The sequence below is a fragment of the Vicia villosa genome, unplaced genomic scaffold, assembly GCF_029867415.1.
Source record: "Vicia villosa cultivar HV-30 ecotype Madison, WI unplaced genomic scaffold, Vvil1.0 ctg.000637F_1_1, whole genome shotgun sequence".
NCBI classification, from domain to species: Eukaryota; Viridiplantae; Streptophyta; class Magnoliopsida; order Fabales; family Fabaceae; genus Vicia; species Vicia villosa.
The window spans coordinates 597,407-622,656 of record NW_026705286.1 but is presented as its reverse complement, the minus strand read 5'-3'; the positions used below and the strand labels follow the sequence as shown (position 1 = coordinate 622,656).

Genomic DNA, 25,250 nt, shown 5'->3' with positions numbered 1-25,250 from the left:
TTGGAACTAGCATCCAATTGATTTGATCATCTCAAAAATCAGAAATTCAAACATTGGAGCTCACCACAATGGCTAGTTGGGTGAGACGTAAATGGAACGACTACTTCCGACTACTATCTTGCAATTTTTGAGGTTATCAATTGATTGACACATCCGTCCATTCATTGGGTAGAAGCTACATATAGAAGTAACTTTTTCATTCTTCTCATCTCATCATAACTTCTCTTGCGCAATGCTTTAGAAACATTTTAGCTCTCTCAATCATCCATGATCACCTCCAAATGGCCTAAAAAAGAACCTGATCCTCTCAATCATCACCTTCTACTTATCTGAAAAATTTCTCTACTCAAGCTCAGGAGAACAATTTCAAGGGTTTTATGCCGATAGAGAGTTGCATGTCTCTCACTACCTGGATGAGGAAATATTCAAAGATTGTGCGTTCATGGAAGCCGACAACTTTGCCAAGTTGAGAGATTTCGTTTTTGAGAAACCTTAAGAGAGGTACCGTGAATTTGTAACACTACTACAAATTACGTTTTTTATGACGAAACTTTCATCTCGAACAATAAAAAACTAAGGGTTTAGGTCCTAGGAACGCCATGTTTTTTTAATAATCAATCTTTTTCCTCAGTTTTAAAAACTAAGGGAATATAACTATAAACGTGTTCGCTTCGAATCCCAGTCACTTGATTTTAATTTTTTTTAATGGTTTAGTAAGTATTTCCCTCTTGGCGTCTTTCCAGCTTCCCTTTTTTTCTTTGTTAATTTTTTTATCCGTACTAACTTCGGTTATTTGGTCCATCTGAGAGTTAATACATTTTACATAAATATTTTCAGATACCTATTTTCAAAACCCAATTTAATTGTTTTTTTATATATTCAATTCCTTCGGTTTTCACCAAAAACCGATGTGATATATATTTTAAATGAATTTCTAAAATATGGCGCTATTGTGCTTTTTTATATTTTATATTTTTAATTGATACTTTCATGTCCATTTTAATGTAAAAACGACATGTCACATATTTTACATGAAATTCTTCGTAGAACTAGTTAGTTTCTAACTTTTCATATACCTACCAACCCTCTAACGTCATTTCGTCATTCTCTTTGCAAAAACCCTAGGAATTTCTTAAAAACTTCCAATAACTCATATTTCTCTTAATTAGGTATGTCCATAGCTTTCTACTATAATCGTCGATAAATGTGACAAAATATCTATTGCAACTGTCATAACCCAAAATTTGTCCACCATTTTTTCAAGGTTTCTTGGCCCATGAAATTTCCTCAGACATCTATGATCATCAGATGCTCAAGGCCACATACTCATCATTCTCCTAAGCAATAGGTCCCCAACTAGGGTTTGGTTTCTTTTCAAGGAAATGAGATTTATGACACCTCAAGTGGACTTCATGGCCTCTCATATGCTTTAAAGGATCCTCATGCCAAGTTTCAAGCTCTGATTCATAAGTTTGTTCAGTCAATGGCTCAAATGATCAACAGTCGACCAGTTTGACCTAAAAGTCAACTATGGTCAAATTATAGTCAAAACTCCTGATTTTTGGTCAACATCATCATTTTGAAGTTACAGTCATCATTTGATCAAGGGTTGATCATGATTCATCAGGAAAAGATCCAAAATCATTAAAAGATAAAGTTTTTAAATTAGGCTTTTTAAGGAGAAAGCCAACTAAACTTTGACCAATCATAACTCTCACATGGTTCATCATAAATTTCCCAACCGAAGCTCGTTGTCAAGGAAATTAAATTCTCTACAACTTTGATGTTGGGACTAAGACCAAGAAATGCATCATTTGAGAGATATGCGCCAAAATATTACAGGTCCTTCTAGTAGTTCACAAAAAGCTGGTTTTGTCGGGGGCCCATATCATCAAGAAAAAATCTTCAAATGCAAAAACTATTTTGAAGTGGGTTGTAGAGGACACCTTGGGCTTTCCAAAAAGTCCTATAGCACCTTTATAGGATAAATATTAAGGAAGTTATAGATTGCACAAGTTGGCTAAAAGTTGAGAAAAGCCTGAAACCCTAATTGATGAATTTTGAACTTTTGAGTAATGGGCCTATTATTTCAAGTAACCCACGTGGGTTTGAGCTCATCAAGGACCCATGAACCATTTTATCCTTATTTTATGGTTTTTATTTATTTTATTTTAAATTTATTCATTAAAAATTAAAATAAATCAAAATAAAATCATTATTTAATGATAAAATGTGATTGGATTATTTGTAAAATCATATAATCAGATGGAGGTTGATCTAATGGCCAAGAAAGAGTGGAGAAAGTGCATGAAATAGCATGGAGCTTAATATAGAAAGATTTAATACATGAATCAAAGTCAAATTGTTTCTAATCAAATATTTGATTATTTCCCAAGCTATCAAGCCTTAATAGCTCCTCTATATATTCTCACTCTCTTTAGCATGAGCAGTCACGATTCCCAGCCTCTTACAAACTCTAACCAAGCTTAAAAAAAATCAAAGGTTATGGCACGATATAAATCTCTCTCCAGCATGTTTCAGTGAATTCAAAGCATCCTATCATCCTCCTGCAATTCCAAAGGACCAATTCAGACCATCCCATAAGGCCAAATCATCCCCGATTGTGCCATGTAAGTATCACCGGTGAGGTAAGGTTTCTTGAAATCGAACTTGTTAATCTACGCATTGTTGGTGCATTTGATGTGTGTATTCGTGTTCAGGGCATCCATTAGGACAAGTCCAACGTCTCACATGTAAGTTTTAAGGCTGGGATCGCAAATTGCCATTGTTAGGGCAAGGAATCTTCGCTTCTTCGTATGCATACTTCCGGGTGTTTTCAGTTAAAATTGAACCTACCACTGAACTCGCAGGGGTCTGTTTAGAGGAGTAGGGTCTTTCTTTTGTGTTTACTGTGGCTGTTTTGCAGGCTTGGATTTTATGCTGGAGGTTGAAGACGACCGGAGAGTTGACTCCTGCATCGCTGACTCTTGGGGAAAATGGTGAAACACGCGTAGGGAATTAAGTGGCCAGTCAACGGCTAACGTTCCTCTCTCCATCGTTCATTGGTGCACGCATAATGGGTGGGGTCCATGCGTGGACTATTATTTTTGAAATCATATTTGCACTCTTTTTTCTATATTTATTATTAGATAATCACGTTATTGACTCGTCCTAAAAGTATAGCCTAACGTACGGTTTACTTTGACACTTATCAATACAGTGGATTCAGTCTAACGTACAACTCATTCTAAGTATATCCTTCAGATATAGTCTAAAGTACGACATAATCTGACTCTCAAGTCCACCTTTAGGGTACTCCCTCTTGGTTACCTTCTCGATTATAATAGTCAAGTCCCTCGAACGTGAGGATACCTTAGCCAGTTGCCTACGATTCTAAATCATCATAGTCCCTTGAAATAAATATCATAGTCCCTTCGAGTTGCCTACGGTAAAATGATCTTGTCCCTCGATGTTGCCTTCAATTAAATGATGATAGTCCCTCTGAATGCTAAGGTATCCTTACTGGTTGCCTTTATAACTATTCACATCTCATAGGACTTCCTACCCTCTTTATGGTATGGATAGTCCCTATGACGATTCGATGACCCTCCGATGACCCGTACATTCAATGTATAGGACTACCTGTCCTTATATGATATGGATAGTACTATCGCTCAAGGAAAGTCTTTAGAATAGGAAAGACCTTACGATTATATGTCTTGATCGATTTTTAATGAAAAGACACTTTGTCATCTTAAAGGAGAAAACTCAACTAGTTGACCTTGAACATGAGAACAGATGGATCTTTGCATCACAATAAAAGAAGGGCTCCAACTTGGATAAAGATCAACAAGTATGCCACTAGCTCTTTTAAGTGGAAAATAATCAACACCAAATCAATCATTATCGTGGAGATAAGAGAATTACATTTCAACTATGATGACTACTCATGTCAAATCCTTTAGGAAAAGATTTTAAAATAAGCCAAATGGCAAGAGGTGTGAATGAGCATTGGAAATGGCATTGGAAATGTATATTTTAATGCATGGACAAATGCATTGCCTTCTTATAAACACCATAAGTAACAAAGCATAACTTTAATGAAAGCTTAATTATACATATGACAATTCAAAAGTTGGCTCAATTTTGTTAACAAAGACATTACATCATTCATATCAACACCAAGATCTAGACAACAAAATATTCAAACAATCTCGGAAGAGCAACACGCAATATAAGAAAAAACAGTAAGCAAACCATGCTGAAATAGAGAAAAACAAGAGAAGAGATCAAGCAATAAAAAAGGGAGAATTCTTATATCTTCTCATGATCAGTTAATCTGATGCAAGAGCTTCCAAAATTGCAACAAAAGCAGATACAGGATTTCCAAATATAGCTGAAAATATTAGCTTGAATACCATAATCGCTATCTTTGTGTACTTGCTTATAGTTCTTGCTCTCCTTGAAATCCTCAAACGTTGATCCATCTGCATGCTTGTGACTGCAAGTTGAGTTTCTCTTTCACTACTCGAGCTTGTAGTTGAAATTGATCCTTCAACTTGAGAAAAATAACCTCTCCTCCAATTGTCAAGTATCAAATCCTTGAAACATGACACATGATAACAACTATTTCTATCATAATAACACCACCCTTTCACTTTTCCCACAACACTCCTATGCTTACATTTCACACACTTTGAACCAACTTTCTTCGACAATTTCAATGTCACGCTTCCACTTTCATCAGTAATACTATCTTTCAGCTTCAAACAACAAGGATGAAGATCATATCCAGTCGTAGAACAATGATAAACAAACCCTAATATATCTTTTCCACAAGCATCACAGTATCTTTCTCTATCTCCGGGCGGTTTCTTGTGAAATTCGAAATAGCTGTTCTCAAAAAACTGATGAATGGCGTAAGGATCTAGATATGCACATTCTCCATGTAGGACATAGTTGCAATGAGAGCTGTTCTGACAATGGTAACTTGATCCAAACCCTAGTTGTCTACAACCGCTGCATGTGTATGGTGCTCCAGGAGGCTTCTGTTGTAACAAGTGTTGATGATCCATCTCAGTTATTTTCTTGTGAATATTGGAAGTTGGTTTTTAAATATCACAAACGTTTATGTTTCTATATATATATGCAGCGAAGAAAGCGTGCCCAATAAGGTTTTTTTTTTCTTTCTATTTTTGATGACTTTCCAAGAAATGACTTATTAATATACGTGAAGTTACCTAGTTTTTCTTCATCTCGAAAATGCAATAGTTCATGATATTTCTGTATATCATTATCTTTCTAGAACATTCATACTTAGTTCCTTAACTATGTTAATTTAGCATTTGAAATTAAGATAGCAGAAGATATTATACACTTTCCAACTTCCAGCTAAGAAAATGAATCAGCATTATATAATTAACAATTGTTATCCATTTCAACACATTATCTCAATTTAGTATTATTAATTTGAATCATTCTGAGTAACCATTTCTTAGAAAATATAATGAAGAGACTGCGTTACTAACTTGCTAAGAAATCTATTGTTGCATCATAAAAAGAAAAAAACGTAATTGAACGTAATATAAGTGGAAAATGGTCGGTGATGCTGACGCTAAATTAAAAATTGGCTTAAGAGTAAATACGTTCCCAATAACTAATTTGGTTCTTTTACCACCAAATTTTCCTAATTACCCTAATCAAAGTCAATTTAAGATGATTTTACATACCCCTGAGAGTAATTACACAACTAAATATAATTAATTCCAACAACTTAATTAATTCAAATATTATTTATTGGAATATGGAAAATATGCACTACGTTCTATGCTACTCATTGCATTGGAACATTCATCTTAATAAACCCTAAACCGTTTCATTTTTTCTCCCTACAGCTATATAGTCGTAGAATACAAAGCAACCAACATTGCATGCCTAAACTCTTCCTCCTTCCAGTTGCCGTTTTCAATAAATACTTCTGAGGTATATCTGGTTTCTCCTTCCCCCATTTCCCTTCTTCATCTCTTTAACTGAATACTGATATTTTTTTGTCTTCTATGTTGTTGCTAAACAGAAGATGAGCCGAAAATTTAGCTCCCTTAAGGAGCTTAACGATTCAAAGGAAACATGGAGATTGGCCGTTCGAGTTGTTGATTTATGGAGTGTTATCAACAGCAAGGGTAAGGAGCATCTGGAGATGGTTATAATAGACGCATCGGTAATACTTCGTATTCTTTCAAATTGTTTCGTAGCTTAGTATATTTTTCAATTATGATATTGTTGTTGTTTGTCATCATCAGGGTGATAGGATACAAGTTTTGATTCGTTCTGACCATACACCGAAATGGAAAGAACGAATACGTGAAAACATGTCGTGCATAATCAACAATGGAACTGTTTATGATAACGATTTCCAGTGGAAGCTTTGTGATCATGACAAGAAGTTTGTGTTTATTGGTGGTACGACTGTGAAGGAAGTTGATATTCAGAACCTTCCTCCCAAAAGATTTTATTTCAAAGACTTTTCTGATATACTTGCAGGCAACTGTGAACTGAACCGACTTGAAGGTAAATATATTAGGCCATTTATTTTCTTCCTAATGAAATTTATTATATTATTACAAAACTTGATTTTAACTTCATTTTTCACTCTGTTTTGTAGATATTATTGGTGTAGTTCAAGAAATCAACAATTTTCAATATAACAATTTTGGAAAAAAGTCTTTTGTTTCACTAAGTCTTAAAGAAGTGAAGTAAATTATCTGATTTCAAATTTCTTCTATTTAAGTAGACGATTTTTATCATATTGATCTTTCTATATTTGTTTCTACAGAGGTGCCATCGTTAACTGCACGTTATGGGAGAGCTACGGAACAAAAATTTTCGATTTCTACCATGATGAAAAAAACAAGGGTGCTATTGTAATTGTACTAGCTCATGCAATGATAAAGGAATCACAAGGTGTGTATCAATAAAATCCTATTATTAAACTGTGATATCTGTCTGTAGTTAATTTGATACTTTATTTTTTATCTATTTCAGTCTCAAATGGATGGAGTGGATCTAAATTGCTAATTAACGAAGACATTCCAGAGATAACTGAGTATTTATCAAAGTATATACAAATTTTTATCTTCTTACAGTATAATAAGCTCCTTTAAAAATCATCATCCTTTACATTCATTTTGGTACAATGTTGCAGGTTACCTGCAAATGAGCAGACTGAAAAGCCTTCGCAATCCTCAAAGGGTATGTCTCTTTGGTCTGGTGCCTCTCAATTCACCCCAGTTGAAAGTTTCGTCCATAAGGCCAAATGTATATCTCTGAGTGAGCTCTGCAAGGTGAAACAGGTAAATGGTTATGGAAATTTTCAGAAAGTCAGCTCAATATTGTTTTATATAGATGATTTTATGTGAGACTGTTGCATATAATAATATTTACCTTATTGTATCTTAGGACATGTTATGTGTTACTGTTGGAACAACTCAAAAGTTTTTTGTCTCAAAACATGGTTGGTTTTATTATGGATGTACTAAATGTTCTTTAAAGGCATCTGATGTGAACAATCCATACAAATGTTCATGTGGACAGAATGTAGAACATGCCATACCAAGGTTGTATTTTTCAATTGTTCCTCTGTTTAATTCATTTGGCATTCTTCAATATTTTTAATGTTCTAATAGTTTTTATGCTATGCAATTTTCTAAAAGGTATCGAGTTGACATATATGTAATTGATGGTGAATCAAAATTTCGCTTTGTGTTTGGGGATACTGACTGTGCCGACATTATTGGAAAGTCTGCTGATAGTATTTATAAAGCAATGCTTGAGATAAAGTATAATTCATTATCTATTATAATACTTTTTGTATTAAGTGTTGTACTTACATTAAATTTAATGTGTAGGAAGGTGATGACGACCCTATGATATATCTCGATGAACTTGACATGCTTCTTGGTAAAAAATGGCGTTCAAGGCTAAAGTTCAGCCAACATTTGGCCAAGCATCTATTTGGAAACTTTCTTACGATGAAGAATTTGTCAAGGAAATTGAGAAAGATTATATTACTAATGAAGTAGGGAATTTTTTGTGTGAACATATACATAGGACTTTTATGAATATTTGTATCTTAATCTTCATCTCAATGTCTGATCTGCAGGGGGATAGCATACCTTTAACCCAAAACCCAGTCGTTGATCCTATCGATGATTCCATTGTATGTTAATTTTGCCTGAAAAATAAGAAGTTAATTACATCATTTTCTTAATACTTACTATTTTTTTATTTTATACAAGGAGTCGTTGTCTGCATACGGAGAAAATGATCCTGATAAAGTTGTGACCAATACTCCATCTAAAGGAAGTCCCATTACTCTTGATGCTGGAGATTCTAAATGTCAACCTTATGGAGCTACTCAACTTTCAGGAACGAAACCATCAAAGAAAGTGAAGATTGAATCAAATGCCTCAAGACTCTTATGAACCAGTTTTATCTAAACAATTTTATTATTTTAGAGTTATTTGTTTCCTGTTATTTTACTTTTATTGAACAAGAGACAAGAGTTGTTTGCTGTGCATTATCTATCATATCTGACTTGGTTTTTGTTTTAATTTATGGGTACTGCTACTTTTTGGTAATAGTTTCATGTGGCAATGCTAATAGATTCACTGTCATTTGTGTTTAATACTGCATATAATATTGCCCGAATATAATTTCGTTCCATATCAATTGAAAAAAAAGATTGAATGAATTATTGTATAGGATATTTCTTCTTACTTGCAGGTTAATTGTTTTAACTTTTTTTTTAATCTACCATTTTCATCTGGCAATGCTAATAGATTAACTATCATGTGTATTTAATACTGCATATTATATTGCCTTAATGGAATTTCAACCATCAAGTGAAAATAAAAGTTTGATTAAATTATTGTATAGTAGATTTCTTCTTAGTTGCAGTTTAATTTTTGTATTCTACGATATTTTTATGTTTCATTTTTACAGTCAGTTAATGTAGTAAAAGTTCACTATTAAATTTTCAACCATCAGAATTTTAAAAAATTACTATAAAGACATTGTTAAACAGATAGAGGTTAACCAACATTTTTAAATTGATTAAAAAAATCTTCTAACAGCATTCATGATGTAAATAAATACTAACGACATTATAATTAACAAGTTTTTTAATAGGGCTCTTGAATATTGCACCAGCATGATGTTAACCATCATACCTACCTAACCTATTACCTGTAGCAATTATTAAATTATCTTATTTGTACATGTAGTCATTTACCAATGCATCGATTTTCTTCTTCTTGCCTCTGCACGTTTTACATAATTATGATTGCATGAAAATTAATGGTTTGCTTATTTTAATGATTACTTCACAAGATTTTGAACTGCATAAAATATTAATTAACATAAAACCTTTCATATTCAGCTGCTTGCCTCCATATAAAAAGTTTGGAGGGAAAATTTTGTCCATATATTTGCTGCTTGCCTCAACATTCAACCATATTTTGCATTACGGTTGTAGCTTTTGTGTAAAAAAACATGGATAATATACAAAGTGTTGAGCATGATCACTTTAAAAATGTTCTCAGAAGAAAAAGGCAATTTGATGCTAGACAGCATAGAAAACGTGTGCTTGGAGCTAAGAGATTGGCGGCAATGAACATAGAAAATGCAGAACAAACTCAACCGCCTACTGATACTATATCTTCACATATCAGATTTCCACTATCTTCTATTTCTCCAAATATTCCAAGTTCCAGCATAACTCATCAAAATACAAAGCAGAAAACTCATAGTAAATCAACTTTGAATACATTGCCAAGTTCATTAACAAAAAAATGCCCAATAGTTGTTTCTCTAAGGAACATTAACAATTTAGGAGTTAACCTGGGAAGGAGATTTGATAATGAGTTTATGTGTGGTGCCACAACATCTTCAAGCCATACACCATATCCAGTTTCCAATATCAACGAACTTTTCCAAGATGACAGTGAAGATGATGCAGGCTTCAGTAATTCTTCAGAGAGTAAGTATTAAATATTTTAATTTGATCATTAACCGATATTTAACATTCAAAGCAGTTCACCAATGTATAATAACATAATATTTGCGAAATATTTTTTGCTATGTTGTTATAGCCTGCAGTTCAGTTTCTAACTATTCAATGGATGAGCATGACGTAAGTTTCGACACTGACATTGAAGAAACAGATTTTCACAATTCAGGTTGTTGATTAATTTATAAATATGTTTCTTTCTTCCAAATTTCATGATTCATTAGGTATTTTAGCTAACAAATGTACATATTCATTTAGGAGAATACTACGATTTAGGTGACACATCATTTGAGTGTCAGCAATGTGGTGCAAATATGTGGTATCTGGAGAGGAAGAACAAGTGTCGACATTCTGCTAATCCTAAGTTCTCAATGTGTTATGGAGAAGGAAAGGTTCAAATACCTTTGTTGAAAGCACCACCACCTGTATTGCAGAGCTTGTTGTTCGACCAAAACAAAAGTGAATCAAAAGTATTTCAACAACAAAATCGTCTTTATAATATGATGTTCTCATTTACTTCTCCAGGTTCTAAAATGGACAACAGATTTAACAATGGTAGAGGTCCTCCTATCTATCGTATTCAAGGTCAATCATGTCATCATATAGGTAGCATGTTACCATTGCCAGGTGAAAAGGCCCATTTTGCCCAACTCTATATATTCGATACTGAACATGAAGTTCAGAATAGAATTGATGGTTTCAGGTTTATTTATTTAATTGTGTTTGTCTCATGACTGTTTATTAATTTGTTTTTGCAATTTTCAAGAATCTAAACTTTATACATTGGATGTTTACAAAACAAGGAACGGAGTAGATAGTAATATAGTGGAAACATTGTCTTCAATGTTATATGAACATAATGTTCATGCTCAGTCTTTTAAGATGGAAAGGGATAGACTTTCTTAAGGCAATGTGGAAGATCTAAAACTCCGTCTCATTTCTGAGCGCCAAACTGATGGAGGAATATATAATCAACCAACAGTTTCAGAAGTTGCTGCTCTCATTGTTGGTGATGTTGATACTGCAGAAAAAAGAGATATTATAATGCAAAAACAATGTGGCGAACTTCAGATAATAGATGAATATCATATGTCTTATTTGGGATTTCAATATCCATTACTTTTCCCTTATGGTGAAGATGGTTACAGACCCAACATAAGGCATCGCAACAAAGGTTCTAACACGGTTCGTATTGCAAAAACAACGGCTTCAGTATTGGAAATTGAGGATGTTCCATGGGAGGAAGCAACAAAAAGAAACAGACTTACAATCAGAGAGTGGTTCGCCTTTAGGATCCAGTCAAGAAAAAACGAGGCACAGACAATTCTCAAGTCAAGGAGATTGTTCCAGCAGTTTTTGGTAGATGGTTTTACAATGATGGAATCTGAGAGACTTCGATGGTTAAGAAAAAATCAGTCAAAACTACGAGTAGGCAAGTATGATCATCTTGCAGATGCTGGGACAAATGGACATACACGTGGTGCAGCTACCGGGAAAAGGGTTGTCCTACCTTCATCGTATGTTGGAAGCCGTAGATATATGAATCAGTTATACTTTGATGGCATGGCAATTTGTAGTTATGTTGGATTTCCTGATTTGTTTATTACATTCACATGTAATCCAAATTGGCCGGAAATACAACGTGTACTAAGTTCTACAAATCTGAAAGCGTCCGATCGTCCGGATCTCATTACAAGAATCTTCAAAATGAAATTTGATGCGTTACTGTCCGATTTGATCAAAAAGAGTATCATGGGGAAGGTTCTTGCGTGTAAGTAATTTCTAACTTTTATTAAATTTAATTTACTTATTCATTTTGAATGTCATATCATAAACCATATCTGAATTTTATATTTGTAGATATGTACACAATTGAGTTCCAGAAAAGAGGTCTGCCCCATGCTCACATATTAATTTTCCTTCATCCGTCGAGCAAGTATCCAACACCTGCTGACATTGATCGTATCATATCAACAGAAATACCAAACAAAGACACTGACAAAGAGTTATATAACTTGGTCAAATCTCACATGATACACGGACCCTGCGGAAATGCTTTTCGTAATTCTACGTGTATGAAGGAAGGAAAATGTTCAAAATACTTCCCTAAAGACTTCAGACGTGATACGATCGTTGATCAAGATGGATATCGGGTATATAGACGAAGGGACAACGGACACACAGTTTCTAAGAATGGAATTGAGACTGACAATAGATTTGTTGTTCCCTACAATTCAAAGTTATTGTTGAAGTACAAAGCTCATATTAACATGGAATGGTGCAATGAAAGCACATCCGTCAAATATTTGTTCAAATACATCAACAAAGGCTATGATAGAATAACTGCTGCAATTGTCATGAATGAAGATGGATCTGTTTTGCAACATGACGTCGTCGATGAGATAAAGCAGTATATTGACTGTAGGTACGTTTCTCCAAGCGAAGCTGCTTGGAGAATTTATGCTTTTCCTATTCATGGAAGAAAATCAGCTGTAGAAAGACTTCATTTTCATGCTGAGGGACAAAATTTTGTTTTCTATACTGATGTCAGCCCTATTACCATAGTCCTTGATAAACCGAGCGTTACTGAGTGTTGCACCCCAAAATTTGCCCTCTTTATTTGAGCTATAAGTTATGGATGGCGTTTATTTCGTCGTTCAAAAATCAAGAAAAATTAAAGAGTTTGCATTGTTTTGAGACTGTTAAGTCAAGAGGGTTGTGAGGTGGATTGTAAGAGAAAAAGTCATTGCAAGATTATGAGCTTGAGGAGGACATTTTGTTCAAGGCGCCTTTATACTCTCATTTTATTGGAGGCTTATCGTCCAAGGTTGAGTTAGATTGACAAATTGAATCGAATTAGAGCTCCATTGAAGTTTGCAAGTGGATTGAAGTTTATTCACTAAAAGAGTATCCATGCAAGTGTTGATTCGAATATCATTCATTTAAAGTCGAGGTGTAAAACCATTTGGCTCAGGTTCAAGATTATGGTTCAAGAACTTTAATGTCCATTTAAAGATACAAAAAGCCAATTTCTACATGTCCAAGTTCATCATTTACATTCATCCAAATGTCCATATATTCAAACAATCCATACATTCCAACAGGTCCTCCAAAAAGCCCAAATTATAGTTTCATTCTGATTAAAAAGATTACAAAAATTAAAGTTACACAAAAGGATTCTAACACCAAGGTGACTCTATCCTAATTTCATCAGCTGTGAATTCAAAACTGCAGCCACCCAAAACCGCCCCTGCATCCATCCAGAAAGAACCGAACTTGCGCATCAAGTTTAAAAACCTTGCTGCACTTCAAATTAAACCGACCCAAAGAACAAATCCTTGAATAAAGTTCCCTGCGACTTCGAATCAAGTAAACGGCATCGGTTCAATTCTGCACTTTCAACACAGAACCAAAAGAAGAAAACCGGTTCACAGAAAATACATAACAGAATCAATTGGAAAGGGATAACAGAACAAAAAGAGTTCACAACAGAAAATATCAATAACAGAAAGCTGTAACAAACTTTTACCTCTCTCTCTCTGAACCGTTCTTCATGGTCTTCATCATCGATACTCACCTTTATCCATATTCTTCATTGTTCAATAATTCTGAGATTCTCTTCAACTAATTCTCACCTTCATCATTTTCACAATCTCTGAATCCTCAATCACACTCCATTCTTGATCCTTCATCATCATCGTTATTCAATCTTCTTGATCTTCACACTGAATCATCAATCTTAATCTTCAGAAACTCGGAAAAAATCTCTTTCGAATCTCTCTCTGAATTGCTTCGCATCAACGCCGTAACAACATCTTAACGGCATCGTATTCATCTTCGTCTCCATGCTTTGAAACCGCAAGAACCTTAGCTTCATCTCTGAACCGATCCACTTCTTCAATTTTCGCTGCGAAATCATCACAAAAAGGTCGGGCAGAAAAGTAGTTTCAAGAAATCATCACCGCTTCATCGACGACATCCTTGCAATTTCCACTTCTCCTTCGATCTTCCTTCCAACAGAACTGCATCAAGTAATCAACAATCGAAGCCTCTTCAGTCTTCGTTCAACATTCGCTCAACAACACAACTCAGTATTCGAATCGCCGACAACAACAGTGAATCAACAACGAATCAAACCTGCAAATCGGAAGCAAAACCTTCGTTATCATCGCAACAACAAAAGAAACACATAAACGATGTGAGCGAGAGAGTGAGAATCGAGCGTGTGAGACGGAGAGTCTGAGAGCGGAGATTCGAGAGGGGCGTGAGGCTTGAGAGAGGACGAGAGATTGGGAGAGAGGCGGAGATGAGCGGAACACGGTGGTCTGCGGTGCTCACGGTGGTCTGTGGTGCTCACGGTGGCGATCAGAGAAGGAGGTTCAGCCGCCGTTGAGTATCTTGGGAGAGAAAAACGTGAAACCTGTATAATCTTGGTAAACCTAATCCTTTTTTAGTCTGATTTTGTTCAATCATAATTTGATTAGTCTAATTACGTTAATTGAAACCATAAGTATGATTTAATTGAATTAATGGACCATGAGATTTGATTTGATTAATCTGATGTTAAGGAGAATTGGATCAATTGTTTGAATGCTGATTAATTGATGATATGAATATGATTGGACTCAATACTTTGGGCCTGTACCGAATTCCTGTTCACACCCCAGCCCAACCAGTTTTTTTTTGTAGAGATATCATTGCAACAATCACCTTGGGCCATTCCTTGGACCCCTGCGCCTGTTTCTTCAGGCTGCACTACCGTTTTCACTCAATACACCCCCTGTTTCTCTTCAATTTTGTGCTAAAATTTAGATTTCTTTCCTAGTTTGTTTCCTATTTCTTTTAGATAATAAAATGATACATTTGTTAGATTTTTAGCCTTATAAAAATAATCAAAAACATGTAATATGTTCTCTTGTTAGAATTTATTTGTTTTGTTACATAGTTTAGTTTTAATTCTTTGAAAATGCTATAAAAATATTGTGTTTGATTAGACTTTTGCATGATAAAAAGAAACAATAAAAACAAATATCTTTTCCTTGTTAGAATTTAGATGTTTTGTAGATAGTTTTGTTCTATTACTCTTAGATGAAAATGTCATAAAAAACAATTTAACCTTGTTAGATTTCGCTTTAGAATTTACTTAGAATTTAATTTCTATTATTTTCTATGGCGGGTGCGTGTCTCCTTGTTATTACTGATTTGTTTGCTGAGATGTGCGAGGTACTTCGAGAGAGGGTTCGATTGTGATTTGATTGCTTCGTATTCCACTTTATTTGAGGGACACGAATTCGCTTCTGATGCGACTTGATTTGCATCGTGTTCCACTTTATTTGTGGGACACGAACTTATTCCCGATGCGATTCACCCGATCTCTCATTCATTGAGATGTATATTCCTGTATCGTCTGGCTTGTGTTTCTCTTGCAGGTTGCTTGTGTGGTTGTGTTTGATACGCACCACATAGCGGTTGTGATTTATTTTCACACCGCATCGCTTTGACGCTTATGCTGGACTCCTAGCTTTGCTGGATGTTAGATTACGTGAAGTATCTTAGTTCTGCTTGCGTTGCTAGCTCACTGCGGATTTGCTATCCGCTCGGTATCTCCTTGTCCCTTTTACCGCTTTCTCGCATCATCCTTTAACATGAGAAGTAGGACCTAGACATGCATCTGGCCAAGCCCTCGAAAGAGGCTCTGTTTTTGTTGGTGTGTTTACATTTGTACTTTGCGGCAGGGAGTCACGGTGTAATAAGTCCTATATGGCACTCCGTTAAGTCCTCATGGAAGGCACGCGAAAAGGGTTAGCAATCAACCCCCGCCTAGTCTCATCGAGTCCGTTCATTATGCGCACGCTACGCGTGGCTCGCTTCTGAACCTGCACAAGATCTTGTTATCGAGTATGTCAGGAAAAGGGTTCATGCAGCCGGACCCCCGCCTTTCCTATAGCTCGCGTCGCTCGACGTTGATGCTCGGTGTACGCACGCACCGTTTTCCTTTATGATCCGTGACGGCTTGGTTGCTGAGAGGGGTCCGCCCTCTTGTCTATGGCCCGATCATTTTCACGAGGTCTGATGCTTGGTTGACTTGGGTTGAGCTGCTCCCCTTGGCTATGGCGGGACCGCTTTTCTACCATTCGGTCAGTACCGTTGGTTTTGTTTGCTTTACGAGTGGATGCTCGTTTGTGTGCTCATTGTGTGCTTTCCTTTTCCCCATAGGTTGCTACTTTAGTTTAGACTTGTACCCTTTGTATGATAACATTAGGTAGCAAGCTTTCCCCCCCTTAGCTTAGGTCTTCCTCATGCATCTCTTAAAACACAAACCACACTCTTTGATTTTCTTTTCTTAAGAGCTTGTTATTTCCGCTCCATTCCCAAGCATAAGTCTCCAAAGGTCGAGCAGCGGAGTGTGAATGTAACTCGTTCACCTAAAAAACACAAAACAAACAGAAATTAGTTAGCCGAGCTACGGTAGCTCTGATTCTGCAAAACAGATACGTAGGCAGCGGGGTAGGGCCCGTGCGAGCATAACTCTTTCTTTTCCCTACATTCTGCATTCATTTTAGTCCAGATTAGCGTAGATTTGTTACACACCCATAGTTTTAGACACAGGCATGGATACCATCGGGTACGATGGGCGCGAGGGGTGCTAATACCTTCCCCTCGCGTAACCGACTCCCTTACCCTTTTTCTCTGATCGTGAGACCGTTGTTTTGTTTTGTGGTTTGCTGGCATTCCCTTCCTTTTCAGGATAAATATGTTAGTGGCAACTCTGTTAATTTTCGCGGTAGCGACAGCTGGCGACTCTGCTGGGGACGTCTCGACCTATTGCGGGTCCGGACTTAGCGAGTCGATCCTAGCGCTTGTGTGTTTATCTTTGGGTGTTTTTACTGCTTTGCATATTTTACTGTTTGCATTGCATCCTATCTGCGCTTTTACTTTTCTGCATCATATTCTGGACTGTCTGGATTTCTATCTGTGGGTGGGTGTTTCAAGAGGTAAAAGACCCAATACACAGGTCATGAGTGATACCATAGGAACTAGGACTAGAGTGGCCGTGACGGACAGAAGGCGTATGCCTGATTGATCTGATCACGTATCCACGGGCAGAGCTTGGTGGAATGAGGCAATATCGTATGATAGCGCCTACATTCGATCCTCTGTTGGCTTTTTGACCTACCCTGGCCTAGATTTACCCGTGAGTGGGGCGGGAATCAATCATTGATTAACAGGTACATTGATGGTGACTTTGGTTCTTGTTCGAGGGTTACTTTGGTTCTTGTTCGAGTGGTTCTATTTCCGTGACGGTGACTATGGTTCTGATTCTATTGATTATGTCCCGTGATCTACGGGGAGTTCCGAATTGGTGTTGAACCTTTGAACCTGGGCCGTGTAACTTTGAGGTAATCCAGACGTGTCCGGTGGGAGGCATCCAAAGTCCTACCATTTTGCATCATTGCATATTTACTTTTGAAAAAATGATGTACAAAAAAATACCTAGCATACATGTTCCTTCTATTTCAGAGGAATCATATCTTTAAGCCTCGTGTCGAGCTTTTCCATCTCTTGCTTGCCAAAAAATCAAAACACGAGAATTCCTTAGAAATTGAATGAACATGGCATTGCATGCATATCCTGCATATCATACATTTCATGCATAACAGGTGTTCAGGATCGAGGATCTCTTATTCAGACTTTGTACTCTCACCAGACTCAGAGACTTGACTTGTTCTTATTGTATGCTCAAAGATCAGTCATGATACAACTTTGTGGGGATTTTACCGAGAAGAAAGCTCAGTTGGGGTTCTTTTTGAAGACTTGTCTTATGCTCACTTGCTTCCAAGCTTGCTTTATTTGCAACTGGTTAAGCTCCGTACTGTGTGGATGTCTACAGATTCTATGCTTGATGACGATGACACTAGGTGTGAGTTCTATTCTGGGGCACCTGGTTGTGATGTTATGATCTGCAAGTATTTGAAGTTGCTTGGGGCTCCCGCACGAGGGATAAGCAAGACATTGTCTATCTTGAGCATTGCACCATTTGCATTGCTCGAATCCCTAAAGCACTTACAAATTCCGCGTGACTTCGCCAGAATCTTCCGCCAGACAGTAATCAAGAGTGATCTACAAAGACACATCTCATTCTCAAGGATCTGCTTCACATCCCGAGTCACCTCTCCTCATGGAGTTTGCTTTTCAGTAACCTTTGCTTGTCAACCGAGACGAAAGAGTAAGAGAAACAAGCTGATGAGAATCCTAATGCATTATGTTCAGTTGTTTCCATGCTAGTTGGAATTTCAGTTGGTTAAGATTCATGCTTTGGTTCTTCCTCACTACAGATAGCTCTCCTGATTTTGATGACAAATACTCGGTGTTTTCCATGCTGGGGCACCTGATCATAATGTTAAGCTTTATAAGATGTTGAAGTACGAAAAGTCCAAGACTTGATTGATGTAGAGATGTTCAAGTTTATTCCTATTGGTATCTACTGGTCAATCCCATTTCATCTGCTGCAAGTAGAATGTTTGTTCTTCCTCGAGAAGTAACTCATGAGAATCACTTGCAACTTGTACTTCCGGAGGCTTCCTTCCCAACAATTGTTTTGTGATCTAAGTCGTGACTTTGATGACCAAGTGGCATAGGTTATTGTTGTTCGCTGATAGTAATACAAGTTTCCTCCATTCAGGATGGTGTTTTCTGTTTCAGCAGCTATATTTAGGGCTCCCGACCGAGGGATAAGCAAGACTCCGTGTTCTTGAGTTCGCATCATTAGCAGCTCAAATCCCTAAAGCATTCACAAAATCCAGTAGCTGTATTTAGGGCTCCCAACCGAGGGATAAGCAAGACTCTGTGTTCTTGAGTTTGCATCTTTGGCAGCTCAAATCCCTAAAGCATTCGCAAAATCCAGTTGCTATATTTAGGGCTCCCGACCGAGGGATAAGCAAGACTCCGTGTTCTTGAGTTCGCATCATTGGCAGCTCAAATCCCTAAAGAATTCTACAAACTCCAGTCGCTATATTTGGTTCTCCCGACCGAGGGATAAGCAAGACGCCTTGTATCTTGAGTTTGTGCACCACTGGCACATCTCAAATCCCTAAAGCTGAGCGCTTACAACTTTCATATGGCCTCGCCAAAATCTTCTTCCAGGAAGTGATCTAAAGTGTTCTGACGTAGTGATGGGTGTGCTTTCCACTCTAGAGGCATTTGGTTATCTGATTGGAGATTGTAAGTCATTCAGAGACAAGGTACAAGACCTGATTAACTCAGAGGCTATCACATTCATACTTGAGGGCCAGAATTGAAGTTCTCCTCCGACTCAGCGGATCTTCGGAAGCAACAAGTCCATACGGAGAGGATCTCCTCAACATTGGCAATTCCTAATTCATCATGCATGTTTATGTTTAAGCTTTCTTGTTTTGTTCAATATTGTTGTATGCAAAACTTGTTTGTTTTTGAACTATAATCATAATGCATTGGATATGTTTGTCTTGAAAAAATCCATTCGCTTTTGCTCTTATATGTTTTTCTATGCTTTTTGTGATACTCAACTCTTGTTAATAAAGCATGATAACTCCGTAGGGAGAATGATGAACATGATACCAATAACCTCAAATGGTATGCTTTTGAGTAGAACCCTGTTGATGATGTTCAGGCATTGTTTCAAATTCCCAAACACTGGAGATATAAGGGAGTGAAACCTTCGTTAACCCCTTTGAGCCTTGAAGCAGTAGTTTCTTTTCTATACGAAAAAACCCTCACATTTAACCCAGGGGCGAGTAGTATTCAGTTGACCTGATCGAGCATTCAAAAGTCATCAGGAGCATACATCTAAAGATACAACAATGGCTATCTTTCAACAGATTGAGGAAAGTCAAATCCACAACGATTATCCCCCACCTCAGGAGGTCGAGACATCAAATTTATCCTTCACATCAGGAGGTCGAGTCCAACATCAAAGCCGCTGTGGTTTATCCCTCACATCAAGAGGTCAAAATATGACGATACCACAATGGTAATTCTTCATCAATCAATGAATCAGACAATCACAATCACTTCACACAAATCTGAGATTCAGGATCACACGACTTGTTCAAAAAAAAATCAATCAAAAAGAAAAGAAAAAAGGAAAAAGAGCCCGCTAAGTCAACAACTTGAAAACATGTGACTTAGGCAAAAGTTAGGGCATCCCGCTGGACATCCAACTCAAAATTCAAAAGAATTTGTCCAGGCAAAAGTTAGGGAAACAAAAAAAAAAGAGACAAAGCAAAAGCGAAAAACAAGGATTACAAAATGAAGATCCTCAACAAAGAACAAAGTCGTGTGATCAGACACCAAAAACAAAAGGTAAAGTGACGGCCGTGTCCAGAAGACCTCTTTGACTCCTCAGTCATTTCCAAACTCCTCTTGAAAGCCGAATGCTCATGTCAAGTTAACTGAACTTAGGACTGGAGAACATCACGAAGGGGGTGGGCACCAAATAATTTGAGCCTAAAAATCCTTTTTTCTCAAACCGTGAACCCGGCCACGTTACAACCCTTAAAAGTCCTAACTGAAGCATGGGTTAATTCGAAAGCAGATTATACACGAGAATACGGTAAGCTGACTCCTAGGAGATCCGCTAAACGCTTGAGTTAGTATCACACCATCTTTTCTTTCTTTCATAAAAAATCGATGTTACGACATCCTTTCATAAAGTTTCTTTAAACTTCGAGACAAACATACTCTTTGCATTAGAATTATATTTCTCATAATAAACATTCTTTGCATATGAACAAGTGCTTAACATCAAAAAAGTTTCCATCATGAACTTCAGATGAAAAGTTTATTCCTCCTGAAGGACAAGTTGTCTTCAGAACTCCGTTGACTTGAAGCAAGAATATTTCAAAGTCTGATCCCCTCAGGGGCACAAAAGTGTTTGATTACTCTATCGAGTAAGTTTTCAATCAATCTGAGGCAATCAGGTCAAGATTCGAAGAATCTCTCTAAGTGCTAAGCAATCAGGGGCATTCATCCAAATGCATTTGAAGCTACCTACAACTCTGGTCAATCAGGGGCATGGTTCCAAAATTCATGATACTGGGGCAAGACACTATGCATCGGCATTTTATCCTCATCAGGAGGTGTTCAGTTTAAAGTTCGGGTGTGAGCTAAACAAGTTATGAGCTTGAGAACCGTCAGGGTCGTCATCCTCAACAGTCAGAAACTGAAAGTCCATTACTTGATTGGCATCTTTAAAATCAATACGAATATGCAGAACACTATGAAAGCCAATGCCTGTTTGGTCCCTTTGAAGTCAACACTTGCTTGACCCATTAACCCCACTTCTTGGTGGCGTTCCCTTGAAGAACTAATGCCTGTTTGATGCTCCGGCCGATACTTGTTTGGTGTTCTAATCATGGCTTGCCTATCAGCTCATTGAATCCATTGCCTGTATGGAAAGTTTCAAAGCCAAGATGGCTGACAATCTGTTTGCTCTTGCATTTTCCCGTTGTGGGTACATCCTTTTGAGCACATCATATCAACACATTGGCGGATCTAGCCGAGTGAGAGATTCTCATTCCCCAGCTGAGTACATTCAGATGAGACTTTCTTTGTTCCAAGATTCTCATATCCTCAGTAAAGCATATTTCGATGCAATTCCCGTGCTTCAGAAGCCTTATTCTCGGCGGAATTCTTTCTCCCCAGTTGAGTCATGATAAAATGGTATCCGATTCCCCAGCAAGCTCTTAATGAGGTTCCTTGCCTGAATGCTTTATTTTCCCCAGTAGAGGGCTTTCTCTCCCCAACAGATTGACCTGTTTTCCCCAAGAGAGTCATCTTATTCCCCAGTGGAGTGATCTTAACAAAAGATTCTTATGCTAAGTTCCTTATCCCCAGCGGATCTCTCATCTCCTCAGCCGCTCGCTTTGCAGAAGTATTCATCTTCCCCACTGAGCTTCTTTCCTCAACAGAGATTCATTTGCATCCTCAGCAGGATCTATTCCCTTCAAGGACTTCCCTAGCGGAATGCATCATACACCGGCAAGTGGTCACTCCCCGTCAGAGTTGTCTTCATGACTTGCCCTTATCTTCACATCCCCAGGGTGTTGAGAACTTGCTTCTCCAATGAGGTTGCCCGGGTATCCCCAAGCAGGATTTATTCCCCAAACAGAGCTCGCATCCAGATTTGATCGTCTCTAGCAGATTTCTGATCCATCTTTGCCAACTCGCAGTTTGTGACTTCTAGTCACTCATCTTGTCCTCCCCACAGAGTTCTATACTCTCTCCAGGACTTCTTCAGGAATTCAGTGCTCATCCGTTGTTTCCCTAAGCAACGTTCGAATCATGCATCATTCGCATTGCATTCTTTAAGCGTGTAGCGTCTTCCTTATCAGAAACGTTATTCCGTACACATTCATACATGCATCATGCATAAATCATATCATATATGTTTCTTTCTGCAGGAAAGTTATCCAGATTCAAATGCTCCCTAGAGAGCAATATTCGCCTAGTCATTACAGGCGCTTATCCTGATGTTTTGAATCAAAAAAGGATTGTTCTACTTATTTTCTGGCATAGCTCAGATCAGTTCAAAGACATTCCTATTCCCGATGCCCCCAGATCGGTGGAAGATATTTGTTCCTATCCTGATATCCAGCTCAGTTGAAGGAACCGCCTCCGGATCTCCCAAGATCTTTCGAAGGAGCAAGCCCTCTGATACATCAGATCAGTCGGAAATATCTACTCCCTGACGATTTAGTTCGTTCAGAAGAAGAAATTCGTTTGCCCAGTCCTGATGCCTAACCATCAGTTGAGGACGTTTTCTTTACCCGGCGTACACAGTTCGGAAGAAACATCTGTTCCTATCCTAATATTCAGATTCAGATTAGTTGAAGGAACCGCCTCCGGATCCCCGTGGTCTTACGAAGGAGCAAGCCACTGATATCATCAGATCAGATGGAGATGTTTGCCTGATTGACTTTTTCATTCAGATGAAGATTGTCCTACTTATTTTCTGGCATCATGTCCAGATCAGTTTAAAGGCATTCTTTCCCCGGCGTACACAGTTCGGAAGAGATATTGTTCCTATCCTGATTCCCAGTTCAGTTGAAGGAACCGCCTCCGGATCTCCGTGGTCTTACGAAGGAGCTAGCCGCTAATTCCCAGATTAGTAGGAATATCTACCTGATGATTTAATTGCATCAGAAGAGATGTCTGCCCAGATTCCCAGATCATGATTCCCAGATCAGAGATACCTATTACCCGTTGATGTCCGATTCAACCGATGTATCTCCCTCGATTCCCAGATCGACTTAAGACATCTATCCCGATGCAAGTTCGGAGACATCTGCTACGTCTGATACTCAGATCAGTCGAGATGTTCCTTCTCTTGATAACCAGATCATTTGAAGTGTTTCCCCTGCCTGTGGGTGTCCGTTCCTTCTTATCGCAAGTTGGAGCTTATTTAATTGTCCAGGTCAATTGAAGTTTTTTCTCCTCGCCTGCGGGGTGGTACATTCCTTCTTCATGCAAGATGGAATCTTCTATTGATCAAGAGTGCAAATTTTCGAGTTCATTCTGGTATTCAATCTCCTTCCACCTCAACGGTTCGAAACTTTCGTTTCTCTCTCGTCAGGTTCAAGAAGTTTGAATAGGGGCAGCTGTTGCACCCCAAAATTTGCCCTCTTTATTTGAGCTATAAGTTATGGATGGCGTTTATTTCGTCGTTCAAAAATCAAGAAAAATTAAAGAGTTTGCATTGTTTTGAGACTGTTAAGTCAAGAGGGTTGTGAGGTGGATTGTAAGAGAAAAAGTCATTGCAAGATTATGAGCTTGAGGAGGACATTTTGTTCAAGGCGCCTTTATACTCTCATTTTATTGGAGGCTTATCGTCCAAGGTTGAGTTAGATTGACAAATTGAATCGAATTAGAGCTCCATTGAAGTTTGCAAGTGGATTGAAGTTTATTCACTAAAAGAGTATCCATGCAAGTGTTGATTCGAATATCATTCATTTAAAGTCGAGGTGTAAAACCATTTGGCTCAGGTTCAAGATTATGGTTCAAGAACTTTAATGTCCATTTAAAGATACAAAAAGCCAATTTCTACATGTCCAAGTTCATCATTTACATTCATCCAAATGTCCATATATTCAAACAATCCATACATTCCAACAGGTCCTCCAAAAAGCCCAAATTATAGTTTCATTCTGATTAAAAAGATTACAAAAATTAAAGTTACACAAAAGGATTCTAACACCAAGGTGACTCTATCCTAATTTCATCAGCTGTGAATTCAAAACTGCAGCCACCCAAAACCGCCCCTGCATCCATCCAGAAAGAACCGAACTTGCGCATCAAGTTTAAAAACCTTGCTGCACTTCAAATTAAACCGACCCAAAGAACAAATCCTTGAATAAAGTTCCTTGCGACTTCGAATCAAGTAAACGGCATCGGTTCAATTCTACACTTTCAACACAGAACCAAAAGAAGAAAACCGGTTCACAGAAAATACATAACAGAATCAATTGGAAAGGGATAACAGAACAAAAAGAATTCACAACAGAAAATATCAATAACAGAAAGCTGTAACAAACTTTTACCTCTCTCTCTGAACCGTTCTTCATGGTCTTCATCATCGATACTCACCTTTATCCATATTCTTCATTGTTCAATAATTCTGAGATTCTCTTCAACTAATTCTCACCTTCATCATTTTCACAATCTCTGAATCCTCAATCACACTCCATTCTTGATCCTTCATCATCATCGTTATTCAATCTTCTTGATCTTCACACTGAATCATCAATCTTAATCTTCAGAAACTCGGAAAAAATCTCTTTCGAATCTCTCTCTGAATTGCTTCGCATCAACGCCGTAACAACATCTTAACGGCATCGTATTCATCTCCGTCTCCATGCTTTGAAACCGCAAGAACCTTAGCTTCATCTCTGAACCGATCCACTTCTTCAATTTTCGCTGCGAAATCATCACAAAAAGGTCGGACAGAAAAGTAGTTTCAAGAAATCATCACCGCTTCATCGACGACATCCTTGCAATTTCAACTTCTCCTTCGATCTTCCTTCCAACAGAACTGCATCAAGTAATCAACAATCGAAGCCTCTTCAGTCTTCGTTCAACATTCGCTCAACAACACAACTCAGTATTCGAATCGCCGACAACAACAGTGAATCAACAACGAATCGAACCT

General features: G+C 37.6%; 2 protein-coding genes across 2 annotated transcripts; one reads left to right on the top strand and one right to left on the bottom strand.

Annotated features, from left to right (window-relative positions):
- Positions 1-4,234: 4,234 nt before the first annotated feature.
- LOC131630054 (uncharacterized) lies at positions 4,235-5,095 on the bottom strand. Its single transcript, XM_058900847.1, has one exon. The coding sequence runs from the start codon at positions 5,073-5,075 to the stop codon at positions 4,335-4,337; it is 741 nt and encodes a 246-aa protein (XP_058756830.1). The 5' UTR covers positions 5,076-5,095; the 3' UTR covers positions 4,235-4,334.
- Positions 5,096-6,076: 981 nt separating this feature from the next.
- LOC131630036 (uncharacterized) lies at positions 6,077-7,926 on the top strand. The gene is made up of 9 exons (XM_058900829.1): positions 6,077-6,217; positions 6,300-6,567; positions 6,662-6,752; positions 6,833-6,960; positions 7,042-7,114; positions 7,202-7,349; positions 7,456-7,613; positions 7,710-7,835; positions 7,905-7,926. The coding sequence occupies exons 1-9, from the start codon at positions 6,077-6,079 to the stop codon at positions 7,924-7,926; spliced, it is 1,155 nt and encodes a 384-aa protein (XP_058756812.1).
- The last annotated feature ends 17,324 nt before the right edge of the window (positions 7,927-25,250 follow it).

Excerpts from the sequence above, each read along its gene's own strand:
- LOC131630054 (XM_058900847.1), bottom strand. The coding sequence starts at position 5,075 with ATGGATCATCAACACTTGTTACAACAGAAGCCTCCTGGAGCACCATAC.
- LOC131630036 (XM_058900829.1), top strand. The coding sequence starts at position 6,077 with ATGAGCCGAAAATTTAGCTCCCTTAAGGAGCTTAACGATTCAAAGGAA. Across the intron at positions 6,218-6,299 it reads TGGTTATAATAGACGCATCG|GGTGATAGGATACAAGTTTT; the intron begins GTAATACTTCGT and ends TGTCATCATCAG. Across the intron at positions 6,568-6,661 it reads TGAACTGAACCGACTTGAAG|ATATTATTGGTGTAGTTCAA; the intron begins GTAAATATATTA and ends TCTGTTTTGTAG.